General features: G+C 32.4%; 1 protein-coding gene across 1 annotated transcript in view; it reads right to left on the bottom strand.

The window, feature by feature from the left end:
* The window catches only part of ESF1 (ESF1 nucleolar pre-rRNA processing protein homolog), an 87,726-nt gene that overhangs the window by 19,547 nt on the left and 49,844 nt on the right, over positions 1-18,335 (bottom strand). Inside the window, exons 10-11 of the mRNA XM_074287835.1 lie at positions 6,856-6,977; positions 2,711-2,807 (exon numbers count right to left, since the gene is read on the bottom strand). Coding sequence (XP_074143936.1) covers positions 2,711-2,807; positions 6,856-6,977 — 219 coding nt within the window. The remainder of the gene's footprint in view (positions 1-2,710; positions 2,808-6,855; positions 6,978-18,335) is intronic.

Genomic DNA, 18,335 nt, shown 5'->3' with positions numbered 1-18,335 from the left:
ATTTGGGAATAAGTCTGCTAGAAATAAGGGCATTTAGGTGGCACAGTAGATAGAATGCTATCCCTGAAGTCAGGAAGATTCAAATATGGACTCAGATACTAGCTGACCATGGGCAACTCACTTAATCCTATGTGCCTCAGGTTTGCTCATTTGTAAAATGAACTGGGAAAGGAAATTGCAAACCAATTCAGTATTTTTGCAAAAACAACAACAACAACAAAACCCTAAGGGACACAAAGAGTTGGACACAATTGAAATGAATGAATAAAACTGTAAAAATAATTTTTAAAAATTTAACAATTTAATATCATAGTCATTTCTAACTTAAAGAGTCTGCCTGGCACAGTGTTCCTATAGCCTCACATGTCTCCTTCCAAGATTTATACAAAGAAAATATTAGAATATATTAAAATAGAGCTGGGGTTAACATCTAATTAACACAATTGCCTAAATGATAGTTACTGTTCTATTCTTTTCTGGACTATTCTCCTCAAAGATTAAAAATGAAATTCCTCAGCAACTGATATCCCAATTTTTCCTGAACAGAAGATGGATGATTAAGCCAACAGCTTTGGAGAATGGGGAAAAGAGACTGCTCAGAGATCAATAAATAGTCCAATCACTTCAAAACCTGGGAAAAGCAACAAAATAAGAGGCACTGTATTTAAAGATTAATTTCTGCTCTTAACTATGTCCTTGAAAAAGGCCTCTTGTTCTTCACGTACTGCTATTTTTTACATAACAAAATTATCTATTTCTTAATATTTCTAGTTGATTTCTTCCATATTTACACTCAAACGGCCACTATCATATTTCTGATTTTCATACCCTCTGGTCTGGATTACTATAACAGTGTCCTAATAGAATTTCCTGCATTTAACCTTTTAATTCTTCTATATTTAATTGGCCATCTTTGGATTTTTGCACAGGATGTCTGTCCCCCATGTTTTTTAAGACCCTCATTCCTCAACTTAAGGTTCCCTGGTTTCCTTCAAAGCTTAGCTCAAGACCACCTCCATAAGGCCTTTTCTGAACTTAGTGGCTAGAATCTCCTTCCTTCATTATTTATTCATATTTTGTATACAGTTATAGTGTATAAACTTAAATCTCTTACCCACACATAACTAATTTAATAAATTATACAAAAAACTTAAGAGATTTTTACACCAAGATGAAATCTAATATGCAATGAGTCCTCTAGTGCAATCACTTGTTTTATACCATTTGGCTGTGAGTCCACAAGATATTAATAGATAATATTTAATTTTCCATCAGGAAACATTTTATTACATTGGATATTAAATGTACCTTTGACAAATAGTCTCTTTTCCTAAATTGCTTAGTCTTCATTATAACCCACAGGTTTTCACAAAGGTTAAAATCAGATAAGTCACTAGGACATCAAAGCATGCTTATCTTACTCTTAAAAATTTCTTAACTTTTCAGGACTCACTCATACTGGGATGCAAGGTCATGTTGTAGTATTCCATCTCCATTAGGGAATTTCTGCAATTCCAAAAGAGTTCTGCTTCTCAGTAAAGCAGAGTTCATATGGGACACAATGGACATATTCAGGCTGCAGTACTGACTTTGGACTTTTCCTATCATCTCACAGCAACCCTTTCAGCCTGAATTACTGTCTATCTATATTGCCTGCATAGACTCTTCCCCTGAGTGGACAATTCCTTAACCAGGCCAATCATGGCTATGTTCTGCTTCAAGATGTATTTCTGAATTTCTGAACTTTCTGGATTAGATTCCTTTAATATATTTTCTTCCTCCATTAGAATGTAAGTTCCTATTTGTATTCCTAGCACTTAGTAATAGCATAACAGTAAGCACTTAATGTTTGCTGACTGACTAAAAAGTTCCTTTTTCCAATCCTTAGGACTAGCCTTTTTACTGTCTTGCACATACTTAGCAATTATTAGCAGCTATTAACTGCTAACTTTTCTAACTTTGAGAAGGATGTAAGATACTATAAAGAAATTAATAACAACATCTTCCATCTTCTGGATTTCTGAGGATTAATTAGATTGTTTCATAATAACAGTTAATCAGTTCTTGGCACTGTTTTTCATTTCCAACCATGCTTTCTTTTGTTTTTCTGTTTAAATGATTCTTGAAAAGGTAGTGCAATATCTATTATAGTCAATGAAATTACAATTTTTTCACCTGCTAACAAAGTAGAAATCATTCTTAAAAATAACGGAGTTAAAAGTAAAACAAAATACAACAATGAAACAAGTATGTATGGCACAGAATCTAGCAATCCAATGTTCAAATGAAATGTTCATCTCGATTTTTTGATTTTATACTTATTTTGATTTTATATTTATTCCTATTGTATTTTAATTTCATTAGATTCAATCCACTGTTTTAACCTGTAGAATCTTTTTTGATTCCTGATTCTAACATAGGGTCACGTGACCAAAGATTTAGGTCTGGTAGGGACTTTATTGGTTAGCTAATCCATTTCCTTCATTTTATAAATAAGGAAAGTTAGGTCTCTAGTCACCAAAAATGATGCCAAATTCAGCAGATGTTCCACTTGATTCTAATACCTTCATAATTGGTTAAATTAATCTGATTTGTCTGTAATGTATGTAACAACAGAATATACTGAAATAGCAATGTAAGCAGCACAACAATTCTTTGGAATAAATTGTGCAAGTATTATTCTCTTTTCAAAGAAAGGATAAATACTGACCTATTTTTCCAACTTCTTCAGCAAAGTAAGGATCATTTAAGTCAACATCAGATGGAAACTCATCTTCACTGGTCTCTCTTTCATTAACAGTCTGTAACTGAACATAAACACATTGTTTGAGATGTTATAATGCCAAGTACAATAAAATGAAAACATGGGAAAATACTGGATACTTATTATTGTTAATGTAAAACAAAGGAACTCAACTTCCTATTGTTTTCTTATTTAGAAGAACTATTATGAATTTATACAACTAGACAATTTTTAAAAAATTGAGAACCATTACATTTTAAATTTCAAAGCATAATTTTGACTCTACAGTTTTTACTCCTATTAGACTATTCTTTTCAACAGACTAAAACACAGGATCTTTATCAATTTCCAACTCACCCCATTTAGTCATTGAAAGAACAATGTTAGTATCCTAAAGGTATAGTACTGGTATTATAGTTGCTGTTTTTGATTTTCATTCAAATCCTAACTTGCTTGTAGGCTATTTTGTGCTTCTACCAGTTTGACCCCCTTCACAATTATACCACCCATAAAAATTACCTGTCCTCAAATTTCTCATGGCCCTTTGTTCAACTGACCCATCTTTCTACCATATTCTACCTTATACTTTTTTTTTTTTTTTGGTACCAGTCATATGTACCTTCCTCACCTTCTCTTCCCTCAAACTGTAATCTCCTTGAGGAAATAAATTGGTTTTTTTTGGTTTTCTTCCTCTAGAGTTTATACTCACAGTTTATCCTTTAGAGTTTTTATACATAATACAAATATGATAAAATCCAAGTTTCATACATAAGAAAATTAAGGGTGAGCTAATTTTATGGAGCCCAGCATCTAATTCATGGGCTAAAAGGGACCATGAAGGCCATTTATTTATTTATTTATTTTTTGGTGCTAAGGTAATTGGGGTTTAAATGACTTGCCAGGATTACATAGGAAGTGTTAAATGTCTGAGACCAGATTTGAATTCAGATTTTAAGTCTTCTGACTTCAGGGCTGATCTGATGCTCTACCCACTGCTCCACTTAGCTGCCCCAAAGGTTATCTAATTTAACCTCTTAGATAATATTGAGATAAATACAAGGAGTGACACCTTCTAATTCACTTTATAATTGTTCAATAGATTCCTTTATAATATATTTTATTTCAGGAAAAAAAGTTGCTAAATAACACAGAAACAAATCATTGGTTACTGTTTTCTTAGTGTCCTAAGCAAGTACAAACAAATCTACACACAAATCACCATTTATTTGCTGGAACTCTGTCTTCCCAGAAATCAGCTGGAGTCAGGATCACTAAATGTCTTTATTCTGGATCTTTTACGGTCACCCTCCAACGCCAGGTCACGAGTGCGAGAGAGCGTGAGTTCCTTGACCCAAGTTTCTCCTCCTCCTCCTACTCCCTCCACACAAGTCACTTCCCCCTTTGTCCCACCAATCAAGTCAGCATAGAACGGCTGGGGAGGGTCAACCTTCAAACAAGTTAATAGGGAACTGTCCAATTGGCAATTAGTCTCACGTGCTTCATTATCCAAGTGCATTGCTCAGTTCTAGCCCTTTACGTTTATTCATTCCTTGTTTAAAAGTCTAGTTTATTAGGATTTTGTTTTGTTGTCATTTGGAATGTCAAAAGTCTTATGTAGGAAGGTTTGAATTCTTTGGTTGCATCAAAAGAAATTTTGTATTTACAAATGAAAAGACAGATTTTAATTAGGCAACTTTTAGGGCACTGTTGATTTCCAGTGCTTAAGTACTATATTCATCATTCCTTCTCACAAATGAAAAACTCTGTAATTCCAATAGATACTTGTTGAAATGTGACTATTTTCTTTCAGACTACTTAGTGCCTGGCACATAATGGACTATTAATAAATGTACTGACTGACTGACTGATACTGAATATGACATATATTTCCAGGTAAATTAGATATGGAATTCTTCTCTAAAGATGTTCTGGATATTCTATTGATCTGAAAATTAGCTTTAACTTGTAAATTGTCAGGAAAATTTTCTTGGATTATTTTTTGAAAAATATTCTGATTTTACTCTTCATTTTTTCCCGGGAGATCAATAATTTTCAAGTTCTTGTACTGACTTCTGTCTTTTAGGTACTTCATTTGTAAGGAACTCAAATCACATCTACACATGTTGGTTTTTTCCCCTTCATTTCCTTACTCTTGAAATTTTTGTCTTTTGTATGAACTATATTTCTCAAGAGAAATAACCATATTATTAAAAATTTCCAACTACATTTTCATCTTTGTTCTTCCCTTATTAATTTTATTTCATTTTTATAATTTACTTTGAAGATTTTTATCATAGATCTACTTTTGATGATGAGAAAGTTATCAAACTATTGTATTATTCTTTCTCTCTAATGATTACTTTTCCTCAACTTCATAATATTTAGTTATCGTGCTGGAACTTTAAAATTTTTTTTTTCTTTATTCTCTTTCCTTTTTCTTTGCACTACTATTGCCACAAGTATTTATTACCTTCTTTCCCCTCTGTTATTATTTTTTAAAACTTTATTTTGGGCTTATGATACTATTCTAAGTTGATGTTGTCAGGCTCAGTCATGACCATTCACTCTGCAATCATGCTGAAACACTACCTCACAGCTATACTGATTACAACAAACAATCAATTTTTAATGAAAAAGATGAAAACCATTACATTTAATTAAGCAAATAATTATGTTGTATAATTTTCTAAAATGTGAATCAATGAAACCAGATAACAAAGTAAACACACAGAGAAATATTAATATAAGTATAGTTTGCTATACGAAGTTCTTACTTTCTTTGTAATGACTATCATATTTTTGTACTACAGTAAATTACATGGTGAATAAATATTGTTATTAGAGACTACAAATCTTTGAGGAGACTTTTGGAGCTACTTAGGACTAATTAATAACATTTAAATAAAGTGACCTAAGTATGTTTAAGTTTTGTTATTCTCTTTTGTTTATCCTTTTTCTTTATAAATTTCCCTGTTGCAGGCACAGGCATTAGATATTAAGTTGTTGGCTTTGGTGAGTTTCTGCTTTTTTGAGTTTCTATATTCTTAACCACCATAATTATATTTCCAACTCTAAGGTTATAAAAACATTTATATTTGCCATTAATCAACTTGAGCTTATGCTTTGATACTTACCTACCACCATGTTATTGTTTCTCAGTGTCAAAAAGTCTCAAAATTTGCTTGAATGGCAGCTAAATGCAAAGAGTGAATCCCAAATGCATACAAAATAAAATACCTTTCCGTTGAAGCCACAGATGGGAATACTATACTGCTTTGTAACAGTGGTTTACAAAGACTTAGAATGTTGCCCTCCCTTCCCACCAACGCCAATAAGGTGAGACTATAAAAGCAAGACTGGCTTCTTCTTTCCTCATCCATATAGACTTGAATTTATAAATCCAAATGGCTATTATGAGTCAAAATAATTGCTTTTGGAGAATATATATTTATGCTAAAGGCATGACTATTACTAAAATTATCTTCTCAACTTTTCTTTTATAATGATCCATGGTACAAATTTGTCAATAATGAGAGGAAGTTAGACTTATTACTTTTTGTCATAGGACATTTTGTCCTGTTCTTCTACTAGTTCCTCTTCTCCAGCTGATCCTAGTAACTTGGGCCAATATAGAGGACCTCCTGAACAAGCTACTGTGCAAATGTAAAGAGATGAGCAATAGGATCAGAATGAAGCTGAGACATTGGGGTGGAGATACCTTATGCAGAATGCTGCTCTTTACATCCTGCCTATGCATCTATTATATGAAGTATAACTTAGCTGAATACAACAATTGAAGCTTTGGAAGCTGAACTACTCCAAGCTGAAGGTTGCCCTTATTTTGTGAACTACACATGTGTAATAATGTTCTACTGAATCCAAACACCAATAAACCTAGAGTGGGCCTTCATATGCTTGATTATACTATTGCCTACTTTGACAGTGCCAATATTTTTGCTTGTGAAAAATGCATTTTTAATGGCATTAAATAATTAAGTAATAAATAACAACAAATGACAAAATGCTTTATAATTTTCCAAAGCATTGAATGTCAAAATATTTTATATTTAAAAAAGTATTTTAAAACATGAATATAAACTGTGCAATAATACCTTTTGCTTCTTCTTCAGTTTTTTTTTCTCTTTCTTTTTCTCTAAAAACTGTTCCCAAGGAGTCAATTTATCTTTTCCTTCCAACTTGTTTTTGACCATCTCTTCAGCACTTTCTTTAAGACCTGTAGAAAAAAATCCAAGGAATAAAATAAATTATGTTCTTACCATCAACTTGCTGTAGAAATGTAAAAAGCATTCACATTTTTGATAGTCTGTCACATGGAAGAAGTTTAATTGAGATGGTTCAAATAAACAGAACTATGACAATATGTTGCCTTATAGTCTCTTGTACAATGTTTCCCATTCTTACATGAAGATCATTTAGGTCTTGAAAAATTTAGCAATTAAAAATAATCCTATTCAACAACCCTCTTTTAATATACAGCAGGTAAATCATAACACAGGGAGATATATGCTTGCCAAAATTATTCACCACTATGATGGAGGAGACACAAAGTCTAGGTTGAGAAGGAATTCTCTGTAGATATTTAAATCCTTTGGCTGTTGCTAGATGTTGCAGATGATGTTATGTTGATTGCATCCAAGTGTAAGATGTAATACAGCCTCTTCACAGATATGTGTAGTATACAAAGGAGTATGGCTTGTCCATTCCCACAATAAGGAACAAATGGGTAAAGAATGTCTATTGCTTGGATTTATGCTTTCCCTTTATTTCAACATATTTAAAGATTTTAGAATTTTGTCACAAAGGAGGAAACAGACCAGGTAATGAATGTGACTCACGCCCATGCTTGTTACTAACTCATGTAGTAGGAATTTGGGGGAAAAAAAGTATGAGATCAGGAATTATAAACCATGAATTTGATGTTGGGCTCTGTAAAATTAATTCACCCTTAATTTTCTTATGTACAAAACTTGGATTTTATCACACTTGCATTATGCATAAAAACTCTTAAGGATAAACTGTGAGTGATAAACTCTAGAGGAAGAAGACAAAAAACCAATTTATTTCCTCAAGGAGATTACAGTTTGATGGAAGAGAAGGCAATGTACCATGACTGGTACAAAAAAAAAAAGTATAAGGTAGAATATGGTAGGAAGAGGGGTAATTGAGCAAAGGGCCATGAGAAATTTGAGGAGAGGTAATTTTTATGGGTAATATAGTTATGAAGGGGGTCAAACTTGGTAGAAGGTAACAGCAGCATTAAAAAGAGGTCATTTGGAGGAGACTGGATAGTAGTTAGCTCAAGCTCTCTGGCACAACCTTGTTAACTTCAATTTTTTAATTAAGGAATATATAGTCTCATTTTTTTCATACTCATCTTATTTCAAGGAATATGAGGAGAGACAAGAATGCCTGAGCAAATTAAGGCAAACAGATTAAGTGACTTGCCAGGTAACACAGTAAGGTCTAAGATTGGATTTGAACTCAAATCTTTTTGCTTCCAGGCTCAGAGTTCAATTTTTCATGACACCAGCTGCCTTTTAGGCATGTACAATTCAAATAGATCTGTGATCTCATCAATAATCTGGATGTTTTTTCAGTGACTGAAATACTTTGTACACCAGATCCATATTTTTCAGGTAAATGTACTATAGATGTTCCACTCAACGGGCCTTTGCTTTCTCCTTGAATCAAGAAGATACCAGCGGACATTTCTGTACATTGGGTAGCTCTTGCCCATACTACATGACTAGCTCATCTTGTCTTCCTATCATACATCTTCTTGATCACGTCTTTTACCTCCGTTTTTTTGTTTTGTTTTGTTTTTTTATTATTATTAAATGCCTCATATATTGTAGCTGCTCACATCCACCATGTATATCTACATTGCCTTCTGGGATATACATTTTTAATTCTTCATAAATGATTTAACAAATTCAACATCCAACTTTAGCAGCACATGCGAAAAGGTGACTTATTGTTCTCACTACATAAAGCATAATTATAGCTTGTCTTAATTGTAAATGATCTATCCAAAATCATTCTGTATTGATAGAAAAGTAATTTTAACTAATAGTTTTAATGAATAGAATTGTAAAGAAAGCCAGTTATACTAAAATATTTAAAATCAAATTCATGGACTTTATATAGAAATTGTTGAAATATGTTAAGCTTTTTGAGGGAAAGAACTCGTACTTCTGTAGTACACAGTATTTATTGTAATATGAAATCTATAATAAACAATAAATACTTATTTGATTATCTACATGGAAAAAAACTCAGTCACATCAAATTTTCTTTAATCTCTTGTGTAATCCATATCTGATCCAAAACAGACCCCAAATTCAACAACTAAAGTAGACTGGCTGTATTTTGAAACTACTATCACAAAATAACTGTTTTGTTAATTTTAATAAAGTTTTAAAGTTTCATAGTTCCACAAATAGTGCCTTGTCTTCCTTACATATATATTTCCTACAAATGTCCATTTCACTTTTGGGGGCATCTTTGCTAATATGTTGAGTAAAAGGTGAAGCTACAGATTTCTTTTAATGAATGTTTATTATTAATGAATTGGACCATAGTTCCATATGTTCACTGATACTTTTACTGTTTTTCTGAAAACATTTCATACCCTTTGATTACTTGCATGTGATTCTTCTCTTCATAAAAGTATTCATGAAGCACAGGCATGAAGCTTCTGTGTAGTTTGCTTCAAAACAGGCTTTGTTGGTTTTTAAAGAATATTTGAGATCAAAAATTCCCTTCTGACCTATACTTTGTGAGTACATTTTTCTAATTTATCACAAAGACATTTTATACTGGATCTCGGCATTGTTCTATCTTTAATTTGAACTCTATAACCTCCATTTCAGTTTTGTTTCAATTCTATTCTCATTGCAGGTTTTTTTGATACCCTTTAAAAGTTGCTACTCCTTCCTTTCCCAGGTCTTCTGCTTACTGTGAAATCAAGCTGTCTCTCTTAGAAACATTTTTCTTAAGAACTGACTTCAAACATGAAACAACATTTTAGGCTCATTAGTGAACTATTGTATTATGTATTTTCCTGAATTCTGTATTGGTTTTCTTTTTGCCTTTCACAAAGTCTTCTCATCACAACTGCCAGACCAAACTTTCCTGGAATTAAGAAGATTTAAAATTGTGGCAAAATTTGATGAAGGTATGCCCCATCTAATAATACAACATCTGTCACTAAAAAAGAGGTCTATGTACTTGATGCTCAATGACCCAAACATGGTCTACTCATGTGTCTATTAATATTACCATAAAAGTCAAATATTATCATCTTTTGTTCACAAAAATAGCAATATGTTTGTCCTAATTCTAAACACACATACACACACACAAAATATGGTAAGCCTTTCATACTAACCAAATTATAGAGTAGGCAATTCCCAATTTAAGACAGGCTGTGTTCCAAAAGTTCATTTATAAATACATTGCTTGGAACTCTCAGAACACATTTTCCCCAAAGAAACATTGTTATAAAAAGTGGTTAGGTTTCCAGCTGGCCTATTTTAACTTACAATGCAAATCAACTATAATGTGAATATTTCCAAGAGAGAACAAATGTCCCATAGGTATAACCCAAACCTCTTTGGAGGCTTACTAGACTGTAATGGGAAATTTTTAATACCTCTCTTCTTTTTTCATATCTTAGGAACAAAAGGAGAGGGTTGGGGGTGAAGAGGTTGAGATGAAAGTAAATTGAAAGACTGCTTGTATTGCATTTCTTAGCCCATTTTCAGGAAATGAAACTTTTCCAAGGAAAGAAAAAGTTCTGCCTCTTTCAAGTACAAAAAACAAGACTAAAAGGAATTTACAAAGTGTCTGAAACTATTCCTCAGCCCTAGGATTATATAATCTCAAAAGATACTTGTATCTTCCATTGAAAATTTGTCAAAGAAAAAAAATCAATCTTCATATTTTAGAATTCCAATATCTTGAAACTTTTGGAATTATGAAGTTCTTGGGATCATGGAATTGAGAGTGAAAAGTAACTTTATAATTCACTTTTAGGATTTTAAGCCAGCTCTCTTGAACCCAAATCCAGTCATCTTTCCAGTACACTATTCTGCCTCTCTTTAGTTTTCTCTAAGTAAACAACTATAAGCACCTACAAAAAGCAATAATCTTGCTTGATCTTTGCCAATGCATAATCCTCAATTTCATCTTCTTATTTAATATTATAGCTAGGATTTCTCATCTATTACTGAACAGTAACAGTGATAATAGACATTGTTGTTTTACTTCTGACAGCACTGAAAAAGTCTTTACTTGTTACAACCATTATACAAAATGCTGGCTCTAGGTTTTAGAAAGGCTTTATATTGAGAAAGCTCTGTTTATACTGCGTTTTATATTTTTAACAAGCAAGAGTGCTTGCTGTATCTTGTCAAGTCTTTTCTGCAACTATTGATATTATTCTATTATTTTTGTTGCTTTTAGTATTAATATGTTCAATTATGTCTAAAATTTTCCTAATTTTTAACTAGCCGTGGAGTCTTAGTATTTATTCAGTTCAATCATAGTATATGGTCTTTGCAATTATGTTGGCATAACTTCATCATTAATATTTCATTTAAAAATTTTGTAGCAATATTTACTAGAGATATATGTGTAAAGTTTTCTTTTTGTTTTGATTCTCCCTGGTTTAAGGAAAAGGTATTAAGACTACATTTGTTTAATAGACTGAATATGACAGATTTCCTTTTCTAATTTAAAAAAAAATTGTGGTTATTGGAATTGTTCTTTTAATGTTTGAAAGAATTTGCTTATAAATGGCTCTGACCTTATTTTTACTCTTCTTGTAGTAATTCATTCATTACTTTATCTTGAAAAAAGAAATTGAACAAGTTATCAAAGTTACCTTTTTCCTACTCTGATTTCTGGGAAACATTTTTTGAAATACCCATTTTACCTGGATGGTCAGTGTTATTAACATATATCAAGAAGTAGTTCCTACTTTCTTATTAGCTGTAAATTAAGCCTTTTTATTTCTGATAGGATTAATTTGTTTTTAGTCTTTTTAAAAGTTAGGTAACAGATACTTTTATTTTTAAAACACCTCACAGTTTTATTAATTAAATGGTTTTTTGAGGGCCTTTCAATTATATTAATCTCTTCTTTGATTTTCAAGATTTTTATTTTAATGTTGGGTTTTCTAAGTGTGTGATTTTTTTTCAGTTGTATGTTCAATTCATTTGCTTATTTTTATTGCTTGAAAACATTTAGAAATAAAATCCCCTCCCCCAAATACTGCTTTGGTTGCATCTCACAAATAATGTCTCATTGTTGCCATTATCTTTTATGAAATTAATAATTGTTCTTTGACCCAACCATGCTTTACATTTTACTCTCCAACTAATTTTTTAAACTATGTTTCAAAGGCCCTATACTGAACATAACTTTTACTACATTATGATCTAAAAAAGTGCATTTTATATTCTTATATATTTCAGCCAAATAGCACTTGTTTTTATAAACCTGGGTGTATGGGGTGGAAAAAGCACGTGTGGTTTGAGGGCTGCTCATCTTACTTTTGGTGTCCACCTGTCACCACCTGGTGTCTCATCTGTGGCTCTAAAAAGCTATATAGCATGTGCAGTGGCACACTCTAGTAAAACCATCTTGGCAGAAGGGTTAAACTAGGTTGAGGATAACTGATAGGTCTAAAAACTGTTGGTGAAGCACATGAAGACTTCTTCAGGCATATGGGAACAAATGGTTCTAAATGGCCTTGAAGCAGGCTGAAGCAGAAGCTTTGGGGCTTGATCAGGAATTGAAGACACTACAGTCATCACCAGTTGACTTCTGTCCTACTATTAGACTTTGATGACTCAGAAGAGAGTGCAACTTTGCCTCACTAAAATCTGATTCACCCAAGAGTCAAGACACTACCCATGATGTTACTTCAAAAATGAAGACAAATACCATCACCTGACTATTTCTATTTGTTACTGCTTTGGCCCACATCATGATTGCTTTCCCTGACTTTTAAAATTAATCTCTTGTAGTCTCTTAATGTTATGTATCTTTGTTTTAAGTATGTTTCCTGTAAATGCATTATTAGGTACTGTTTTCTAATTTTCAACTCCTAATCTTGCATTTTTCCTTTTATTTCCTGCCCTTCTTCCAGAGTTTGTTTTGCTTTTGTTTAATCTCTTTCTATACTCTCCTTCTTATTTCTCCCTCTTTCTTAGCCCCTTTTCTGATTGTTTCTCTAATGGGCAAAATTTATTTCTATATTCAACTCTGTGTCTGCGCGCATGTATGTGTGTGTTTATTTTTCCCCTCTCAGACCAGCTTATAAGAGAAGTTCAGTTTAGTTCACTTCCTTTTTTCCAACATCTTTCCCCATCCTCACTGAATAGGCTTCTCTTATATGAGATAATTTCTTCCATTTTTTCCTCCTTTTCCTACTCTTCTCTTACCTTTCCATTCTTCTTTTCAGATCATCAAAACATAACAGAACCATTCCCATGCCTTCCATCCCTTTATAGCTCCTGATGATAGAATTCTGAGAGGACACGTTATCACCTTCCTATATTGGAATGGAAATGGCTTATCCTTTAGTCGCTTATAAATTTTCATTCATATTTATTCTTCTATGTTTCTCTTGAGTCCTTGGGTTGATATTTCAGTTTCTATGTAGCTGTGGTATTCTGCAATATCCTATTCCAAGCTCTCTGATCATTTCTAATGATAGTTGTTAAATAGCATATGGTCCTGTCAGTCCTTGGTTCTGGAATTCTTTCTCTCTGCCTGCATGAAATATTTCTTCTTTGCTCTGGAAACTATATTTAATGTTCCTAGGAATTTTCATTTTGGCTTTTCTTTCAGGAAGTGAACAATGAGTTCTTTCAATTTCTATTTCGACCAAGAGATCTGGGAAGTTAAGTTTTATGATTTTATGAGATCTTTATTATGGCTAATCTATTTGTTGTGTGTGTGTGTGGGGGGGGAATAAGAGGTGAATAAGTGAGATAATAGTTTTTAGGTAGTCCAGTGATTCCTACATTATTTCTCCTGATCTGTTTTCTATTTCAATTATTTTTACTATGAAATATGTTATACTTTCTTTTATTTTTTCAATCTTTTCACTTTATGTTAATATTTCTTATTATTTCACAGGGTCATTAGTTTTTAATGGTCAAAAAACTTTTAGAAGATTATTTTCTTAGGTAAGGCTTCACACCCACCCACCCACCCCTATCCCCACCCCTTTTTCAAAGATGTTAACTCTCTTTCCCTATCTTTCTTCCATAGTTCACATTTCATTTCTTTTTTTTTCCTTCATTTTCATTTGTCTTTTAAATTCACATGTAGCTTTTAAAAAACAAATCAAAACAAATTCTTGTTTTATCTCTCCTAGGATTTCTATTGGACTTGTGCCTAGATTGTGTTTTTCTTCGAGGCTTTGTTTACATTGTTATTTTGGAGCAATTTTTTTTCCTTATTGGTTTGTGTCTTGAGCTTCTCTGTCTCCCTATTAGATTTACAGTGGGGTTTCTTATTTTTTTTTTTGAGGGGAGGGAGTGTTTGCTTATTTTTTTCCAGCCTACATACTGACTTTGGAGTTAATATAAGGTCAAAAGTCTGCTTACTCCTAGAGAGAATGTCTGGGTTAGTCTGACACTGACGGATACTGGAGATCTACAAACTTTCAATTTTCCCCAACTCTTATTATCTCAGCTGTTCAACAATGGAAAAAGTAATCTTTTCTTTAGAGATGGAGTAAAAAAGGGAAGAAGAGGGGACAATGTATAGGACTTTCAAAGAATGATACAGGGGAGAAAAAGCAACCTTTTTTTTTCCTCCAGAGTAGGAAGTTTAGTCTTCTTTTCAGATGAAGGAAAGATGTGGCACCAGGTAGCTTTAGAGAAAGTATAGTATGGGTGGGAAAGAAAAAAATAGTTGTCACTTAGTTGTGAGAGACCTGTAGAGGAACTAAACAGAATAATTCATTGTGAATGTGTTTAAGTAGTAGTTGAAATAATGACCTGTGCTCAAGTAGTAGTTGAAAAGAGAGATGGTAGGGTGACTCAGGGCTGGGTCTGGCAATGTGAGAGTGGTAATTCAAGGCAAAAAATAGTTTATACTTGAGCTGGTTAACCATATGGTTAAAACCACATGGTGAGACCAAGATGGGGTGATGGATTAGGAGAGCAAGGAAAGAAAAAATGACGGTTCATAGGAAGGAACAAGAGGTTTAGGAGGAATGAGGCAGAGGATAAAATGGAAGGATATATAGTTGTTCAAGAGTAGAATTTTAGAGTTGAAGAACACAGAAGTTCAAAGTGATCACAATATTTAACATGTAAAGTGGCTAAAATGGGAGTTGGAAACATAAGTAGTTGGAGTTGAGGTTAATGAATTTGGCATGCAGGGTACTGGAGGGAACATAAACAGGACATAAGGCACTGGGCTGCAGAAGATGACTATGAGCCGGGTTCTAAAACTCTTTGGAAAAGGAAGGAATCCTTTTTATCCCCTTTAGTTCAGTTCATTTATATCCTTATATGAAGCCTCTCCTGATGCCCTTAGCTGCTGATCTTTTCTTTTGCTCACCAGTGACCTTGTATTTATTTTGTCTGTGTTTATGAATGTTACTCCACTCAACAGAATGTAAGTTCCTCAAGGTCAGGTAATTTAATATTTTCTTTAAATCCCCACATTTAAGACAATTGTCTGGCAAAGAGAAAGAACTTAATAAATGTTTCTTGGTTGACAGAATGAACTGAATTAGTTAATAAAGTTCAAAAAAAGTAAAGACAGGTTTTTGGGTGAGGATGGTATATATTTGCATGGGCTGGCAGAGGTGATGGAAGAACAAAGAATATAGCTGTTTGCCCACCATAATCACATGTGTTAAAGAGCCAAATTGGGTTCAAATTTCACCTATTATTTCTAAGTTATGAGGCACACAAGGAAGTCACTAATCTCAGAATCTCTCAAATTCCCTCTAGTTCTAAACTACCATCCCATAGAGTATGGCCTCAATATAATATAAAAACCATATAAGTTCTAGGGGAAAAAAAAATGATGATTTCCTACCCCTTTGCCTGGCTATTAGTGATTATCACAAGATCATCATGTAGAAACCAAAATTAACTTTTAAATAAGAAATAACCATTGATAATCTTAGAATAAACTTTGTTCCAGTGCTAAAGTGATACTTGTCATGATAATGCTCTACTATGTGGAACATGTGGAAAAAATAGTACAGAGATGAAATGAGGCAACTACAAAGAGGATAAACAGATAGATTATTTTAAAGGCAAAATGAAACATAACTTTAAAGAATTCAACATAATTGTGGGTTGCTAAAAATCAAGAGGTGCCAAGAGCCAACTGAATATAACACAAAGAAAGATGGAGAAGTCCCTTCTTGATAAAAGGCTACAGGTCTACAAGTCAAAATTACAAAGAAATGTATGTCATTAAGTATGTAAAAAAATACCAAGGACAGAAGTACTATCACTGTTTTTCAGGAGACTCCAGATGTTTCTTCTCATGAATATTTATTCTAGATATCATTTTTGTAGTCTGAATTTCCATTTTATTTTCTAATGATGTCATAATGTCAATATACTATCAACATTTTGATTCATGGATTCCAAAAATGAACTGAAGGCAAGAAAAATGTGAGAGACCTCAAATTTAAAAGCAAAGTAATAAGAAGAGGGAATTGACCTAGATAGGATCTCTGAAGTCTGTTCTAGATATACAGCATTCTGGGTCAATGATAAACTAGGATTTTAGGTTTCAATCAATATTTTTTCAGTCTAAAACAAATGCAGAATTTGCATGTTATTCCCTATGCAAAAGTTCACATCAATTAAATTAAAAATGTATTTACAAATTTGGTTGGTTCAAAATGTCTTAAAACCTTTAACCACCTCATAAACAGCTACTAACATTTTAAAACAACAGAAAATATATAAGGGAACTTCAAGATCATATTGTTTTAAAGCTGTGAATCCTTTAGACATATGCCACTATTATGTCTATATAAAATACATAATCCTAGCAGAATTATATAAAATTTTCAGACTGTTTTCATTAAAACCATGTGGTGGTTTCTGTCCAAATTTTCTATATTGTCATCATCTGGGGAATTTTTTTTTTTTTTTGGTAAGATATACCTTCAGGAACAAAAGTCACCAATCTCATGTCACTAAAAAATACACAAATCAAAAAAAAATTTGTTAAAAAAAATTGTTTCTTTGGAAATTATAAGTTTGCATTTATAAATATATTTTAATATTTCATTAATACAAGACTTTTTTATATGGACAAATTCTCATCTGATCACAGAGAATAATTTTAACTCATTTCTTGCTTAAGCTCCAAACTTGGTTACCCTCATAAATTAAACATCTTCTTTCCTACTCACATGCTGATGAACATTTCCTGTGCCAAATGGGTTCACTACTACTTCTTTGTTATCTATTTTCAACTGGAGCATTATTTCAAATACTCTTTCTAGACAAATTCTATCATATGCTCCATAATAGCTATTCCAAACTTACTCCTCAATTTGATTTGACATCTTATTTTTTTTATTCCCTCTGTCATGGACTTAGTCTCCTCCATTTATGAAAAACAAACAGCAGCAGCAGCAGCATCTACTTTTACTCTTCTGAAAGTAATTTGTGTTATTTTGCACATATTTTTGTTTTCTTATATTCATGCTAGATTGTTTTTCTTCCTTACCAAAAACAAAAACAAAAACAAGAAAACCTTCTAGAAGTTAGGAACTTTTTTTCTTGCTATCAGCACCTTGCTAAACATTCCTTGTACATATCAGACTCTGAATATACGTTTGCTGAACTTAAGTAAAATTCTTTTTTAATCAATCAATAAGCACTAATTAAATATGTGTTTTGTACCAGATACTGTGCTATACCCTGGTGATAAAATATATAATAAATTAATACCTAGTTTTAAGGTGCTTATATTTCAACAGGGGAAACAATAAGAGCACAAAATAAATATAAAGAGAATAATTGCAAAGTAGTTGGACAGATGAAGAAAGGCTTCCCATAAAAGGTAAGTGAGCTTCAGTTTATTTTTGAAAGAAGAAAGATATTTAATGAGCTGGAAAGAACTAGAAAATGCATTTTAGGCATGAAGTAAAGCCAAGATGTCTATAGGGGAGGAAGAATAATGGACAACAAAACTGGAATGACAGGATGAAGCATGGTTTGTAAAAGACTGAAAGATAAACATTAAAAGCAATTTCCCTTATAATTGTCAATTGGTGAGTCACATGTATGAATCTAAATATTAATTTGGTTCCTATTATGTTAAATGTTAAAAACAAATTATTAAAGTATTAAAAAAAATGCGACCCAACTAAAAATTTAATTTGATAAATTATCCTATTGAATCTTGGTAAGTCAATTATTAAATCTTGCTGCCATAGCAATTACTGCAATCATTAGCACCAGATAAAAAGGGTTAGTTGCTCAAAAACAGCAGTTAGGTTAGTAAGAATTTTAATTCTGGAAAACAAAAAACAAACAAAAAAGCAAAACAAAACAAATAT

This window comes from Sminthopsis crassicaudata, chromosome 2 (assembly GCF_048593235.1).
Source record: "Sminthopsis crassicaudata isolate SCR6 chromosome 2, ASM4859323v1, whole genome shotgun sequence".
Taxonomy (NCBI): Eukaryota; Metazoa; Chordata; class Mammalia; order Dasyuromorphia; family Dasyuridae; genus Sminthopsis; species Sminthopsis crassicaudata.
Note: the sequence above shows the minus strand (reverse complement) of the source record. Positions and strands in the feature narration are given on the sequence as shown.